Below are 17,888 nucleotides of genomic sequence, written 5' to 3'. Positions count from 1 at the left end.
CTTATGGATTAAGGTTACTGCCTGTACTGCCAACTTCGGTACATATTCTTCCCCTAATGTGGAGGAATATTTACTTTCCGGAAAAGCCTCTTACCGTTTGGAATGTCTGATAGAAGATTCTACATTCAAATTCAGCTATTAGCAACGGCACGTTTGATGACCTTAGTTGCCTCGAAAGAATATTGCACTCATTGGCGAAAACCCTTCCTCCTTTCAGTTTTGATTACACCATGTGTAGCTGTTAGACAGCAGCTTTCTTTGACCACACAGTAGAATACGGCATATGTGGTTTTCCCATGCTGTCACAACTATTGCATCAACTCCTCTGAAAAATCAACCATAAACATATGCATAACAAATATTAAAAAAAAAAAAAAAAAAAAAATCAAGGAAAATAAAAGTATACTTTTATATGTATATCACGAGCACTGTTTGTTTTATTGGATTATCTTTGCATTACACAAGCAAAAATGGCAGGAACAACAAGTAAAACTGTTAAGTTCTACAGATTACGACTTCTCAATCTTTTGTTGTCCTTAAAGTCTAGAAAGCAGTAAACAAATATTTCGTCTATGGCTGCTTATTTAAAAACAGCTATAGAAGACCACAGTAAAAATCGACAATGAGACCACCATGTACATTCACACAATATATACAAGAACACTGGGACTTATTTCTCAGATGGATGAAATATTTTTTGAGAAAATAAAATGAAAATACTGAATTACAAATATTGTTCCACATATAAATATACGAAGTTCAACATATACTTTTCCTTATCGCTCTGTATATATGTATTACTAATGAACCATCTGAAGCAGTTCTGTCAGCAGATAATAAATATTTCGGCCAATCGTATTTTAAAACGAAAAGTAAACAAAGAACAAAGAAAAGATTTGACAGAACATACTTTTGCGCTAAAAAGATGGCGTGTACTCAAACGCAAACACAAAAACCGGTATTATTTTAACTTACACAACTGTTACATTTTTTTTCCTTTCATTTTCAAAGTTTCTTAATTACAAGTTAAAAACTTCGTATTTTTTAAAGTTAAATAATCAGTGCAACATTACAGGTGTTTTTATTATTAGCTTTTTAAGTTTAATTTATATATTTATATATATATATATTTATAGTACCTTTTCTTAAAAAAAAATTTGCTTTGTCAATACCATTGTTAAAAAGGCAATACTCTCTGTACAGAAGAAGGAACATCTATGTCCTAGGCCTGCAAAATACAATTCGCAAAAACTAGAACAGCTACATAGGGTACACACCAGCGAGTTTTGGAGTTCCTTCACACGGACAACCGGTATTAAAATATAGGGCTGTCCAGGCATGACTAGGCTCGGGAATGGTGGGAGGGGGGGGGAGGAACGAAAAGTAACAAAGCTGTACAGGGGCAAGATGAAAAAGAAGAGACAAAGGAAAAAAAATATTAAGAACAGGAAAGGTGACCAAGCAAGTTTGTTTTGTTACAACAAAAGGACAGCTTAAGGAAGAAATCTGAACAGAGAACTTTACAAATTTATATATATATTCTTTTTTTTAAAAAAAGTTAAAACCCAATTACAGACGTACTAGGTCCTATAATCGAAAAAAAAAAAAAAAGTTCTCTTGAGTGCATCAAGCACGAACAAAAAAAACAACGAACAGATAAGAAGAGAAATGCCCATAAGGAACTTTTTTCAAATATTTTCTTTACAAAAAAAAAAAAAATTAAGTGTATACATTGACTTACTTTGTTACACTATGTACAAGGTCTGTCTCTACAAGTTTTCTTTCAATTTTTTTCTTATTCATGAAAGGCCTGAGCACGCTCAGCAATACGTATGTTGTATGCTGCATTTATTTTTTTTTTCTTTCTTCGAGTTTCATTACAAAATGTACAGTTAGAATAACGATTATCTGCAACAAGACGAAAAAAAAAAAAGTCTGTTAACTTAAAATTGTGCAGCAAAAATGCACGTCTTTACTTTTCCTTTACGAAAAATCAATAACATACAAACCAAGGTAAACAAATGCAATTAACGTAACTAACAATTTCAACTTTCTCTGTTAATTGTTAAATGAAAAAAAATCTGTATTATGACTGACATATGTGATGTACTATTTTACCTAATGTTGTGAGAGAAAAAATATATTTTTTTTTTAACTCTCTCTACTAGCATGTGGATTAAGATTCCTTGGTTTTGATTAACAAAAAACTTTCTTCTCCACAAGCTTTCGAAGCATTTTGAGACTACGATATATTTCTTTTTAGGCATTGTAGACAACTAACTCTTATTAACACTATCATTATTATGTATTATAATTTGTACACTTACAAAGAGAGATGAGTATGTTTCTTAATGACTTGAAAAAAGCAACTTCTCTTTTTTTTTACAAGCTGCTAAAATATATACCTTACACAACACCTGATCTTACACTATTTTGTACCACTGTCAGGCAGATGTAGTGCCTAACCTATCATTTTATTTATGTTGTTTTCCGAGACATTCCTTCATTTATATATATTTACAAACACACTTACGAGCTTCTTGCCAAGCACAGATTTCTGTTGTGAACTGTGCATTACCGTTGCACATATCTGCAAACATACACAGTCCATATATATATATATATATATATTATATATATATACCCACGCTGTTAACAACCTTTTGTGGCGTCCCAAAAAAAGGCTTTTGACGGATATTGCTACACAAATATCACCCTCCCAATTAGCACCTCCATAATGCCAACCAACAAGAAAGACTTGAGGTCTTGCATATACCAACTTTATTCAGCACAGGAGCTGACACACCAACCAAATTTCAGGCATGGAAGGGCCCTTTTTTTCCAAAAGGACTGCCTGCCAAAAATAAATCTGGACAGGCTCAGGAAATGATCACAGGTCACGTCATTTAAATCTTTAGGTTTCCCGTTCTTTCTTCACTTTGAATTCCTCCCCAAGTATCGTGGCTATCTCTCCCTGCATGAAAGCCCATGGCACATTCGAGTTGGCAAGAGGACATTTTTCTCCACTTGGGCAATACACCTGAAACAAACGAAACCAGGATTATATTAACTTTCATGTATACCATGTTTGAATATAAAACTGAACTTCTTTTCATACTACTATTTTTTTATTTATTTTTTTTTTTTTCATATGAATTGAAATTAGTTTTCACTATGTAAACAAAAATACGGACACTTATATGAAGTATACCTATATAATGATGTTGAATTTAATATACTTTTAAAGTACAATGCTGTTTATCATTGGTTATGTTTGGTTATCAATACAGAATTCTTTATCTAAACGAGAACGATGATAACAGCAAAATCATGGATAAGATAAGCTAGGGTCATGCCAATCTGTCAGCTTGACAGTATATCGTTTCCCACAGTCACTATTTCTGATCTTAAAAAATCCTAAGTCGACTAACTCTTAACGGTGGTTTGAGTACCTACAGTATGTCATTTTTCTAGCCTATTCAATTTTTATAGGGAATTATTGTACTGTTTTATCTGAAATGTGCCTTGATTTTTAAAAAAATCTATATAATGTTACTTGAGTTATTAAAATTTTAAATAAAATTATTTGTCACAAAGTAAGGGATATTTAAACAGATTTTAAGGGGGGAAATGTATAATCAAACTGGGAAATGTATAATCAAACTCTTTTAATTCCAGTAAATTAAAAAAAATAATTCCTCATATAAATCAATTGGGTAAATAACAAAAATGGCAGAGATATTCAACACTGTTACAATTCATTGTACTTTTTTTTTTCTTGTTCGAAATCCTACAAATATTTAAAAATTTTAACTTTACAACGCGACTTTACAGTACAACTTACAAAATCCTGAGTGACATATGACGTTTGTTAAAAAACGTTCCCTTTCAATTGATGTACTGCAGTGTTAGACTTACTAAGCTTGTAAAAATCAACTTAAGTTGGCTTCAAAACATACGAAAATTTATATATAGGACCGCAGATCGCAGAACGTTTGAACGAAGTTGATATGATTGAGAAATTTGGTCCATACATAGGGGTGAGTCCTTTGAAAGACTGTACTTTATATTTTTTCTTCAAATCCAAAATTCAAACCCGAACTCTCAATGGCTTTAAAACCAACCGAGTGTATAACTCAATCTCCATACCTATACTTCAAGTGATGCTCGACAAACTACATACCAAATTTGGTCAAGATCGAACAACTCCATGAAAGGTACGTACATTTTATACTATATCTTTCACAGTTTGATTTTGTTTTCAACAAATACGAATTATCTTTATGTTAAACAACACAGTCTATAAATTAGTTGTGGCATCAAACTGCCAAACATTACAGCAATTTGGGAAAATATTGCCTATATGAGATTAAAGCGCTTGTAAGAAGCAAAAAGTAACTTTATAATATTCTTAATTCCTGTAGTTCAGTAGTAAAAATAGAACTGTCGTGCTAAATGAATACCACTAAACAAGCTAATCTCAATTTACTCAAAGAGGAATCAAACCAATATTCCTTATACAACATTTCACTCAAATACATTGTTCACCTTGCAAATATTACTACTACATAATAAATTATTTACAACTGTGCGACTTCACATCAAACGAAGGTTTCTAACGATTTTTTAATTTTTTTTTCTTCTCAAGTGCAAGCAAAATATACAATTGGACCATTCAGTACATTATTCATACTCAAACGTTTAATAACAGAATTCACATAAAATTTCAGATGCCTTTAGTAATCAGGTTTTCCGTAATAGCTTTGCTTCTATTATTAGCCTACTAAACCATAACTCATTGTCAATGAAACAAATACCACAACCACTCCATTATTCGTCCACAATTTTATATATATACAGGTCAATTTTACAAGTAATGAACACACCCCTCTCAATAGGCTAAATGCAATACGTACAACTCCGACAAGCATCAAGTCAAATGATTTTGCCTATACAAGCTTCAACACTGCTGAAGAAACACCTAAAAATAAATAAGCTAGACTGTTAAGAAATCTTGAAATAATCCAATTTACCAATTATCCTGATCCTTGGAAGCAATGGAACTGCGTCTAAACGAAACTTCGCAGCATTTATGCATTAAAGCAGCACTAATGTAAGATATATAGCTGTTTTGTTTTTATATTTTAGTTAATAGATATGAATACGACGAAATTATTATTTATGCTTTAGCATTATATAATTAATCTAACTATAACATCAGTTTGAGTAGACCATTAATGTAACATCTTCGTTACATACGTATATTATAACTTAAGGATAAACAACTATATCCATTAAGAGTACGCTAGTATTTGTTCACAACTAGTACAACATTTAACTATCGTGTCTTCAAATGCAGGCTCATTGCTTCCACGAACAGAATAGGATAGGGTAGTAAGTAAACTGAATTAATTCCAAGCTTCTATGGCTGTTTAATTTTTTCAGCGGCTTATAGATCTGAAAGGAACTTCTAGACCCAAGTTTTCGATTTCTTGTTGGTAGATGTATCATCTCCCGAAATTTGGTGACAATTTTACACCCTACATATCTTTCGAGTTTCATTTACCGTTAACAGTTGAAATATGAATCCAGTAATATTAAATGTATTCTTTGAAGAACAAAACAAAATACACATATGCATTCCAGAAAGTACTAGTACCAGTAACAGCCCTCACACATGAGACTGGTATTAATATTTTATACTATACACGAACTAACACATACCAGTACATAGATGGCCAAATTAACTGAGCTCAATAATTGAGCGTGAGGCCGCAAGTAGATGGAGAACCCAATGAGACTAGTAAACGCTAGCACGAACGACTGCAAGCATCATTATTGGTAAGCCCATGTCTAAAGATGTTAAGCGCAAGCCTCATTAAAGACGATGAGCTAGAACGAGTGATTTAATGATCACATGCAGTGATTTTACACTAGCGCTCGGATGGCGACATTTTTACTAATTACTGCAGCTCAATATCACAGACTGTTTATATATTAATAGCTAATTAGTGAAAACCTGACAGTACCGTCAAGCTAACGTAGCGCACTGAGATTAAGTAGTGTAAATGCCGCCCACACGAGAGCCCGAATGAGCCCGCCGTTTCAAAATGACCATCTCTGCCACGATTAAGTGCCCATACTCCATACAAAGAGATACATCGTGACTTATCTATGTAGTTTCACTATAGAATAATACATAAATAATATTAAACTCACCTCAGATCCAGCACCCTGCCTTTTGATGCTATCCCTGGAACATGGGAAGCAGAACTTATGATGAGGAACGGATGGGCATTGGACAAAATGAGTGTCCTCTAAGCGCTCTTGACAAAGTGTACATTTGAGAGTGGTGCTGGGGACATTTCCACCTTCCTGAGTGGTTGGGATGGCCCCTGACGCAGCGGATACAGGGATCGCTGTTTCGCCTCCAGCGGCTTCACTAGATGTAACTGTTGTTGAACTCACATGCCTGCTTCCTGACGATCGTCGACTTCCTGAAGAGCCTGTAATAAAAATTAGGAACAAAATTAACATACCTTATAAGCAAAATAATGTTACATAATCTATATATATCCAGACGATTAAAAATAGTACTCAGGAACAAAGGATTAATCTCAATATACCAAGAGATTATGGTAACATGCACTACATGATCGAAGACGTTATTATAACCAAAGATGACATATGTTACTTGCATGACTTCTATATAATTAACTGCAAATTCTTTTTACATGCCAAAATATTTTTTGGTTCTACGAGGAACTTTTACGATCTACAAAGTAACAAGAAGGGTTAAATATTTTGCAAAAATAACTCCTAATTATACTAATGCCGCAAACTTACTAAGTTACTAACAGTATTAACGCCTCTTTTCACTACTTTTAGTACTTAAAATCAAGGTCAATAAAAGTTAAGTTGTATAGAAACTATTTTCCAGGTAATAAAATGCCTTAATCGTACGATATACAAAGTAACATTATTCCACCCGAAAAATCAATAATTATTAAAAAAATAACTACATCATTCACAGATTCTCGCATATCTCTAACGGTCAAGAACGGTATCATATAACATCAAATTTCTTTGATCTATATTTGGAACAACGATTTACACAGTTCTCGGAGTTTCTTTTCAATCTAATATAAAAACTCTGCTTATTTTCGCATTTGAACTAGGTGTACCTTAAAAATAAAATATGATCAAAGTAACACTTACTAATATGTGTCAGTTTCGGGAATATATCAGTGCCTTCATCAGCCATTATCAGATTAAGTCTGAGGAAGGCAACGACAATACTGTCGAAACTAGCATATACTAGTTAATGGTGTGCTTTAGTCAGATTTTACATAGTAAAATAGATTTCGTATAGGAACTCCCAAATTCTGAAAACTTTCTTCAATTAAAAATATACACGAGTAAAATCTACCCTACTTTTTTTTAATATTTTAGATTTGAAATCCATATCAAAGAATTCGGCATCCGCAGTAACAATGAACGGGGTGATGTAATCTCTGTCGAATCGCTACTGTTAGTAACAAATGTCAACATGAAAGAATGAACTTTCTCTGTATACCCAATGCCAGTTGTAACTGTAGCATTAGTATAATAGTTTTACATGTCTCTCAAGAGCGAAATTTTTCGTTCATACCAGAAATTTGACTGCTCTAAAATGTTTACACACTATGTTATGATTATCTCAAAATAGGTTCATGTGACTAGTAGAAGGAAGTACATAACGGCACAAGGTAGAAAGAATCATATGCACGTTGTCATTTGGAAGTAACTGCCATGTTCTTATAACATTCAAAGCAAAGGAAATGGGGAGAAAATCTAAAAACAAATTATATATAAACCATGCAAAACAAAAAGAAAAAAAGGAAATAAAAAAAATCATCCTTTGCTTGTGCAAGACAAGAACACGTCCACTTATTTACCTGAGGAATTGGGCGAATGTTGAGACCCCCTAGAAGCTGATCGGGGTGCACCTGACGGAGGACTTCCCCCACTTCGCGGGGAACCAGGTGGCAAGTTGTCGGCTACTGACATGAGAGCTGCCATTGGCGACTGCCCATTTTGAGTGTTGGCTTGCTGAGACTCGGGAGGTGACGTTGTTCGGGGGCCAATTGGAGACCCAGACCCTCCACCCCCACTTACACTCATAGGCACCGTGGCATAACCTGAAGAAATGATATAAAATAATCAACTCACAGAAATGAAAAAAAAAAATCTCAAAAAATATATGAACATGCAATAACAAAAACAAAATAAAAAGAACGAATGTTATCATTTAATTTCGAAAAATCCTATCCATATGAGCACCTAAATAGCATCTTATATAAATAGTTTTTCTGAGACTTATTTTTCTCTACTTTGTGGGAAAAAAGAAATAAGTGCTCCGAGAATACTGAATTCAAGAAAAAATGGAATTTTACGTTTGAACAATTTCTTCCTTATGAAGTCTTTCGGGAAACGAAATTTTGATGCCGAAATATTCTAAAATTTTGAAATATTCTAAAATTTATAAACTGGTATGTTTTAAAACAAGTGATTCAGAAATTAATAAAAATTAATTACTTTCCAATTAATTTTGAAATAATTTTCCGGTCCGGTTACATCTCTTTTCAAACTTAAGGACATCTACAAATATGTATAATTTAAAAAAAAAAATGGTGTACATATATTAAAATGTTTTTGTAGTAGTTACGAAAATCATTAAAATGGAGGAAAATATTATAATCTCAAATTTAGTTTTATAAAATCAGAAAAAAAACAGTCTGTATTTACCCTAAGAAAAAAAAAACAGCATATTAGACACTGTATTGCATTAGGATATGATAAAGTGGACACTATGAATGTATACGAGTCTCGAAGGCATGCAATTTTCAGAACGACCTTTCGCTCATGAATAGTTATTGAGTTACGAATTATTTATAGTTCCGATTTTCCTTCTATGGTGAGTTACATACAATTATCCAATACGGTTACACTTTAAGTACCAAATTGAGGTACCAGCTTAGCTCAACGTCCTGAGCCCTAAAGAGCAATTAGTTCTCAAAAAGTAGCCTATTTTGACTTTTCTGGTAAGTTAACAGCTGGCACGAAATGAAAACCCACTAATCTCTACACGTAATTAACAGATCTATTCAAATTTAGAACAAACTAAGTTATTTCTTTTCCATAGTCTGATGTGACAATTCCTGTATTTGTCTTAGAAAAGAATTCTATCCAAGTGAGTGTGGAGAACTGAATTTTTTCTAATCTTGCGATGTATTTTTGTTAATCATGTTGGTCCATCTTCAGTCGACGCAACATAGGCTTTATTAAGTATTTAAAGCGATTAACGAGTGTGCACGATCCGAATTTAAACTCCGATGTGGGTCCTAAGCCTTGGAAACAGTTCGGAACTCACTTGAACTCGGAAAAGGATCAATCACACATACATCGGTACTGTAAAGGGACGCTGAATACCAATCTTTAATTTTAAAAATCCCAAAACGCAGAAGAAATTGGAGTGTACGTATACAAAAACATTTAATAAGTACTTTCACTATCCTGATTGTACAATCCGCGGCAAAAAACCTGCAACATGAGGATGTAAGTTTATTGTGAAACTACGCCTAACAGCACAGGGAATAAACATAACGTCTAAGTGGAACGAATCACGCCAGGATAAACCTCGGCCTTCCCCCCGTGCACACTTATTTTGGAGCAAAAGACTTCGTCATTTCACAATAAACTTATATGCTCATGTTGCAGGTTTTTTGCCGCGGATTGTACATATATAAAATCTGCACAAGTGAGAGCACATTCAACAAAAGTAATACACGAAAACAACTCAAAACCAACACGAAAAGCCTTTCAACACAGATCATTGACAAATTATAAATATAACAGCACAGTCGATGCAGTGTCAAGTTGTGTTCCACTTTTACGAATTGCATGTTACCACCTCCAGGCTGACTGATTAATAAGCCTACAAAACACAACGCAAATAAAAAGGAAAAATCAATAGCTGACATACACGGACGGATCTCTCTTGTACTTGATGAAAGGACGGGTTATTTCTGAATGGAATGAATAGCTTTTCAATGGACTAATATTTGGATCAATATTCCTGACGTTTATCCCCTTCTCGATTTCTCGCCACATGTTTTAGCCGCCTCGTTTGTCATAAAAAATTAATGGTTCCAGAATTTAGACCGAAACGTATCATATATTCTTGTTTAATGTGAACATGAAAGGGAGCAATGAATGTGCTGTGCACAATTTTATTGGTGTTTCGTAGCGAAGATTCACATTGAAACAACTTACCAACAAGTTTACTAGGTCAGTATTTCAAATTGTAAAACAAATGCTACATGATTTCCTGACACGACGTTCCGAAGGGCTTGAATTGTTCAGTTGGCGGGAAATATGTGATTTGCATATCCGAATCCCACCACCACTTGTTGGATGTCTTGACCGAAGTCCCGCTACTTCTACAAGCTGCAGAACACAAAATCTTTTGTAACTTTTTCATTGTTTTAGTTTCAATAGCAAACATTATTGCCATGTAGTAGATTTTAGACCTGACTGCCAATGTGCGCCCAGGTCTTTCGATTTGATTCATCTCTGAAGAAATTGAAAGGGTGCTTGAATGAAAAGACAGTGAATCCAAATTCAGAAAGCCAAAATAAATAAATAAATAAATAAATAACGAGTGACGAGAAGCGATGTGTTGACCACATGCTAAAGGCAATTGAAATTAGCATCACTTAACTCAAACCAGTTTGGCCCGCAGTCCTTTATGGGATCTAAATAACGACTATAATAGAAAGCAAGCATAAATTCTGTCACAGAACAATACCAACAAATCTTAACAGAATCAAACGGAACAAGAAGTTCGTCTTTTTTAACAAAAAATAAATAAATAAATAAATAAATAAATAAAATAAATCAGTCACAGAAAGTACACACCTCTTTATTGTACAAGTTTCAACTTTAAAAAAAATCTGTGGCCAATGTTCGCTTAAAATTGTTTTAGAGCAACAAAATTTTCTCTTGATGCATGATGCAATAGCAGTCAGATCCCAATTCCTATAATGAACCTTTGTGGCTAGCATGACTACTATTTTAACTGTTCCATAATTTATAAGTACGTATTGCTTGGGAGACGTACATTTTATTTTAGCTTCTATTGGAGATGTGTAAGCTGATACAGGTTGGAGGTTTGCTGCTGTAGTACATTTACGGTAAAGTTGTAGCCTATACTAGTTGTAGGCAATTATACAGCAAGAAAACACTTAATAGGTATATAATTAATTGTAACTATTATACATACAAAAAAATGCTATTAACAAAATGGAAACAGAAAAATCAAATTTGTTTCAGAGCTCTACAACAACTCATCAGTTTTGTAATGGCTATTTTTAACTGCAGAATAGTTTCAAAGGAATTGGTTCAATTTGGCAACATCGTTAACAGGAACTAAATAATGAAAAACTCTGAAGGATTTTACGCTCCACGTGGCTAAGAACATGATCATACTACTACTGCCTTTCTTTCGTTTCTACGTGCCTCGACGTCCATTGGGTTTATCTTGTCAGATCTGCTAAAAATAAATACTTAGAAATCTCAACGAGTTTATGTTGTTTATTCCTTGGAATACATTTGGCAACTGCGGATGACGCTTCACACCAGGGAGCGAGTCAACATTCCGCAGCGTCCCGAAACAAGGCCAAACCCCGGCCGGAGACTGCCGACGAGGCGCTGCATAACTTTATGACGTCACGCACCAGCACGTCTCCTCTACCAGTCTGCTGCGTGAATGAAACAAACGTTTCACAACAAAGAACACTCGATAGTGGCTTTAAATGTTCTCTACTCCCTCCCCCCTACAGAGCTAAATAAAATGAAAACTGGTTATTTTAAAATCCTGTTATATCCATGTTCAATAGGAATAACAGTTTCTTGTATATATATATATATATATGATAGATATAGGATGCCCTATATGTGATTTTCTGAAAACAGAATGGCTATTCATATTATACTGAAGATCAATCATCGGTTAATCTACTAGGCTGATCTTACAGGATAAGCTGCCATGCTTGATATCTATTCGTCAGTATTTCTGCACATTCTATCCTTGCTTAATCAAACGTTCCCCCCGTTTAATAGCCGAACATTGCGTATATTTATTACGTATACAGCAAGCAATTCACACTGTAATTTCAAAAAACCCGAAAATTGGAAATGGCATAATAGCCATTAAAAATTATCTTGCTCTAATATATATTGTAATAATAAAATTATACACCATTCAAATAAGTAAATTAACTTACTGGCAACATCGATTTTGTTATGATTCAAGTCGACATCCTAAAATTAGTATTGCATCTTTAAACTGTGATTTACATTTTAGTCTGTTGGTTGGACTTCCCTGAAGTTTAACCGTTCCCTGAAGCAGCGAAGCTATATGAAAATGGACTTACAGCTTAATGTGGGATCTGAAGCACATGAGCTTTCGTAAGGTTTAAATGCTTTAAATTTCCGGAGAAGTGTGTAAAGTAAAGAAATGTTTCATCTTTTACTTGGACTTTACAAAAAAAGATGAAAACTTAACTGATGATTTTTAAACAATAAAACTAATTTTTACTGTTGGTTATAAAATACTACTTCCCCTGTTTAGTGCACTGGGTTTAATCTCAATATTAACTGCTTTGCTAAAACTGTTTGATACCTCTTTACACGCGGACTGCTTATTATTATTATTATTATTATTATTCCTGTCTGCGGGCCTGAGACTGTGCGGCTTAGGTTAATCTGGCATTTTTTTTTTTTTTATGTTTTCATCCTTAAGTCTTCGTCCCGGCAAAATGAAAATACCGCTAATTTTACAGTAATTATGTGATATCTTCAAATAGATAAAAGATAATTGAAATATGTAACAAGAGCGCCCTAGACTATATTATTTTGCGTGAGGTACCGTTATCACAAGCCACCTAGTGGCTATCCGTTTTCATTTGTTTAGAAACGCGAAAATAAATGCCGATTTTCAAAATGGCTCGAAATCGAAAGCAGATAAGTGAGTCATGATAACGGTTTCTCATGTAAAATAATATTGTCCAGGGCGCTCTTGTTCCACATTTCGATTATCTTTTATCTATTTGATGATATCACATAATTACTGTAAAATTAGCGGTATTTTAATTTCGCCGGGATGAAGACTCTTAATGCTCAATTTCGTGACAACGTATGCGCCAATCTTTAAAGGAACACGAATTTTAAATTTTGAAGAAACACAACAAACGAGGGCGGCCAAAAAAGAAGTCGGGGAAATTGTATGTAGAATGATAATGGTGCAGTGAGTTATCACAGTAGATATGACAACGATAGAGACTGATGGAGGACAGCGATTCGAAAAGCCGACCCTATGCTAATTGGGTAAAAGACACAGAAAAGTTTGTAAATCTATCCAATATCCAGAAGTACTGTGCATTAACGTATAAACTCCATGAAAAATTAGTCATAACTAGTGTGGTTCCGGACTTTCCCTTTTTATATAGGAGAATGTGTGGTAAGGAAAAACTAACTTGGTATGGTTAAGTGACTCACCAACCAAATCGGTCTCAGCACGTTTCGCACCCTAAATAAAACGGTATGGGGCATTGTTTATGTCCTGGAGGCTTCATAAAATGGTAAAGCAACACCAACCAATCAACCATTGAAATGATTGTGTCCATTGCTCCGACATCTTGATATGAAAGAATTTGTACAATCCGCGGCAAAAAACCTGCAACATGAACATATAAGTTTATTGTGAAATGAAGAAGTCTTTTGCTCCAAAATAAGTGTGCACGGGAGGAGGCCGAGGTTTATCCTGGTGTGATTCGTTCCACTTAGACGTTATGTCCATTCCTTGTGCTGTTAGGCGTAGTTTCCCAATAAACTTACATCCTCATGTTGCAGGTTTTTTGCCGCGGATTGTACAACACTGTACTTCCCGGTTGACTTTTTCTTTTCGTTCCATTCCGGATCAATAGATCTACGCTCAATCAAAATAACATTATCAAAAGAAGACACACGACTATCACTCTGCCAGCATAACGCCGGGATCATATCAGTTCATAATTCAATGAACGTATATTTAACCAAAGAAACAATAAAAATAAATAAATAAAAACAAGCACACCCTATAGATTATTTTACAAGATTCTCTAATTAAACCAAGCTTCCATTATAGTGAAGGACCTCGTTAAAACCGTCTGAGAAAACTACATTCACCCACTTGAAATTTTAGCTCACATCACACACAACTGTTCCACCCACAAGCTAGCTACAACATACTTAAGCTTTTGATCTTTTAACCCGATTTAAATTTCCGAAATGTCCAACACCGCATTGCCACGAAGTGAGCCCACTAAGCTGGTTAAAAGATACTGTAATACATTTTCAATTGATTTGATATTATCCCAAATTTCCTATTTGAATTGAACCACGGATTCAAGCACGCTCATTTGCTTCGAATGAAATTATTAAATCTGCAGTATTATCCCCAAAATTTTTACTGAAACATTAGTCCAGATGAGGGAAAACAATTATAGGTAAATACAACAGTACTGGATCAGTTTATATTATAGATATTTAAAAAGGTATCCAATGTCCACTATAAATTCATATTTACATATGAAAACCTGCTTTTTGACTGCCCTCAACGACCGTTACAAGAAAGTTGCCCCCTCTTGCTTCCCCTAAGCAGATCTTGCCCATCCCCTCCATCACTTTCAAAATATGACGGTTAGAAAAGGAGAAAAAAGCAGCCAGCTAAGCACGCAACATTCCATTCTGCGGCGTGGGCTTGGTTCCAATCTGGCAACATAGCTATGCCCCGCTGAGCCCTTCAAGCAGGAAGATGACGTCACTTGGAAGAGTGCCAGTTAACAATACACGAAGACTTGCCATAGCTTATTCCTTTGTCTGAATTGAAAACGGGCAGTGCTACTTAAACCCAAATTAACTACATGACAAATAATACAGTATACACGACGCATACCTAATTTATTGAACTACCACTATTCACCAAATAATGTTAAATAAATTCTGAATCTTCATACTAATGAACACACTACGTTCACAATCAGTTGAACTGTTAATATTTTTTTTTCTTTTAATTGTACAGCACTGTAATTTAGGAACATAAACGGACAATTTTGTCCTCAATTTAGCTGCGCAAATGTATCTTACAAATTCCCTGCAGAAATACTATAAATACTTCGGTTCGAAATATAACAAACCTTTGTTTCGTCACAGCCCCCACTTCTTAGCCTTTAGTATCGATCCGTCTTGACGTGCTCTGTGCGTGCAACCAGCCATATCGGAGTCACGCAACTCAAGCGACGTAATAAGGCGCTCATTACACATGCGAGACGGCGCAGTTTTTTTTTAAAGGATATTTCGTAAACACCGAATCTATTACAAAATCAAAATACATACAACAAACGTAACAATGTTACAAAATTGAAAACAATGTAATACTGAATACTGCAACGTTGGCAGTCCTATATTCCACGTCATCCAAACAAATTTAAACCTTGTCCCATATACAAAAATATGTAGCAAGCATATTTCGAGTTCTGAGGAACCTACTTTACACTTGAACTTTTAAACTATTTAAATTATTGATCCAAAGATATACTGATATCACTGACTGAACTACAACCAATACAATCGTGAAAGAGGATTGTTTACAAGAAACTCGGACACGGATTTGTAATTATCGGAATATAAAGTATAGGTAAGGGAGACTACAAATCTCATTAAATCACATTCACGTTTAAAAATCAATGATACAAATTCACAACAGAAATATATAAACAAACATTAATATAATTGAGAAAGAAAAAATACTCACTGCCTTGCTTAAAAGACGTTGCTGTGTCAAAGGATGGGGCCCTCATTGGGTGCTTATCCTTAAAACTTCTGTCCACAAAGGGAACTCCCATTGATCCAGCGGGAAGAGAATCTCCTCGAGTCAAGGGAGGCCTCGAATGTTCGTCGGGAACCATTCTCTTCGGCGCATTTTCTCCGTTGTTATGATGTTCCTCCTCTTCTGATGGCCGCTTCATACTGAGGGAGGACGGTGGCAGAGAGCTGGGACGATTATTATGAGGTGGGATATGGGCTACTGTTGTCATATGGGCTGCAGACGGGAGTCGAACTCCACCAGTTAACCCAGCTGGGCTCCCTCTTGGTATACCCTGCTCATGATCACTTGCACCGTCGGTTCTCGGAATTCCTCTCGGTGGGGCTGCATTATATTCCGCGGCGGCAAGCATTGCTGTGCGGGACCGGCTATCATGATGAAGTGCATAGCCTACTCCATGAGGACCTGTCGGAGGTCTTGAAACAGCGTGTGCGGGAGGTATACCGGGTCCTCCAGCTTCTAACGGGGCTACCGACGCTGTTCCATTCTGAGCTTCGTGAGGGTTTCGGTGCAAGCCGGCCGTCTGAGGCTTTCCACTTTGTTGATGAGATCCACTGGCACTTCCACTACTACCACCCCCGGGTCCACCTCGACTTTCCTGAAAACCGTGAGCTCGTTTCATCTGACGGGCATTTTCCAACACCAATTCAATCCTGTCTGCACCTTCATAATTCACACACCCTCTACACACAGCTTCACTAAAATCATGCAGCATAGCCCATGGCATTCGCGGCAAATCGCACAAATAACAGTGCTGCCGCTTTCCCAGCTGCTGCATTACAGACATTTTGACCATGGGATAAGTTCCCGTCCTTAAATACGAAACCAAAACACTTCTCTAGTATTGTTGTGTATGTACTATACACGGCTTTTCTATATTTTTACGAAACAAAACTCTTCAAACACAGAAACCAAGAAAAATAATCTCTGAAATACGCAAGGATTCGTACTCCTTCTCTTGCGCTTCTGAAAACACCACAGCACTAAAAAAGTATGTCTTTCACGACCGTTCGTAGACAACAACACACTCCACACCTCTGTACTATCCTTCACACTCTTCTTCTGGTTTACCAAAACTGCTCTCTAACTGCAAACCGATTGACGTCATGGACGCTTTCGTAGTGATAAACGTTCGTAAAGTTGCGCCTGCTCACTCCGCCTCCTCTTAGCTCGCTTCGCCAACTATGCATTCACAATCACAACCACTACCAGAACCAGTCACCTCCGAAGGACGAGTTTCCTTCTTCATGTTGCCAACGAAGTACCCTGCTACATCTGTTACCTACTACGCATGCGCAGTGAGCAAAGCAGCGTGGCATACACAGAGAAGACTCGGTTTTGCTCCCACAGAATAACAACAACAGTGAGTTTGTGCGGCAAACGTCGATGTTAGAAGTTGTTGCTGTGCTGCGCTTGACTTGCCTCCTGGAATTTTCACCTACCGGTAGTACATATTTTTAAAAAAAATGTAAGAAAAAAATCGCACACATGCAATGCCGCCCACTAACCTCAACCATCTACCGCGAAAATAGAACAGTATAATTTAACACATCCAGTTTATTTTGTGACGTATATTGAAAAATTATCAGTGTTAGATTTTTAAACAGTCGAGATGAAATTTGTAACGGGTTTTCATTGCAAATGATTAGTTGGACAAGAGCACATGCTTTTCATTGCGAAATAGAAGTAGGCTATTTGTATATGAAGGGTATATCATAAAGCAGTAACTCTCACATCCAGGTGAGCTTGACGTATTTCCGTTCTTCCGAGTAGACATTATTTGAATTCTGGGAGTAGGAAAAGGCGGGGGAATGAGTGTATTTTATCATTACTACCGGTAGCCGTATCTTAATTGAACTTTTCGACAGAAAGGTGGTCGAACTCGGAGGTAGGCAATATGTGACGTCATAAAGTAGTGCAA

The 17,888-nt window shown here is 35.7% G+C and overlaps 2 protein-coding genes and 1 long non-coding RNA gene across 5 annotated transcripts in view; 1 reads left to right on the top strand and 2 right to left on the bottom strand.

Moving 5' to 3' along the window:
• LOC145694929 (uncharacterized) overlaps positions 1-17,888 on the top strand; it is a 160,933-nt gene that overhangs the window by 96,194 nt on the left and 46,851 nt on the right. The gene's annotated exons all lie outside the window — the stretch shown is intronic.
• On the bottom strand, positions 1,149-17,175 carry Pits (Protein interacting with Ttk69 and Sin3A). Of its 2 annotated transcripts, XM_081771701.1 has the most exons (4): positions 15,896-17,169; positions 7,938-8,180; positions 6,220-6,506; positions 1,149-3,040 (listed from the first exon to the last, which is right to left on the bottom strand). In XM_081771701.1, exons 1-4 carry the CDS (start codon positions 16,761-16,763, stop codon positions 2,915-2,917), a joined length of 1,524 nt encoding a protein of 507 aa, XP_081627827.1. In that variant the 5' UTR covers positions 16,764-17,169; the 3' UTR covers positions 1,149-2,914. The 2 variants fall into 2 exon arrangements, with proteins under 2 accessions (XP_081627827.1, XP_081627828.1); XM_081771702.1 differs by lacking the exon at positions 7,938-8,180 and having other exon boundaries at positions 15,896-17,175.
• The window catches only part of LOC145694930 (uncharacterized), a 230,717-nt gene continuing 230,116 nt past the window's right edge, over positions 17,288-17,888 (bottom strand). For both annotated transcript variants that reach the window (XR_014133071.1, XR_014133070.1), the window contains exon 5: positions 17,288-17,405. This is a non-coding gene — a long non-coding RNA (uncharacterized LOC145694930). The remainder of the gene's footprint in view (positions 17,406-17,888) is intronic.

Source organism: Thermobia domestica, chromosome 9, assembly GCF_964235325.1.
Source record: "Thermobia domestica chromosome 9, izTheDome1.hap1.1, whole genome shotgun sequence".
NCBI classification, from domain to species: domain Eukaryota; kingdom Metazoa; phylum Arthropoda; class Insecta; order Zygentoma; family Lepismatidae; genus Thermobia; species Thermobia domestica.
Note: the sequence above shows the minus strand (reverse complement) of the source record. Positions and strands in the feature narration are given on the sequence as shown.

What these genes read in the sequence shown, in the direction of transcription:
- Pits (XM_081771701.1), bottom strand. Translation starts at nt 16,763, where the DNA reads ATGGTCAAAATGTCTGTAATGCAGCAGCTGGGAAAGCGGCAGCACTGT. An exon ending in AACGTCTTTTAAGCAAGGCA is followed by an intron (nt 8,181 to 15,895) that starts GTGAGTATTTTT and finishes TCATTTCTTCAG; the next exon opens with GTTATGCCACGGTGCCTATG. An exon ending in ACATTCGCCCAATTCCTCAG is followed by an intron (nt 6,507 to 7,937) that starts GTAAATAAGTGG and finishes TTTTTATTACAG; the next exon opens with GCTCTTCAGGAAGTCGACGA.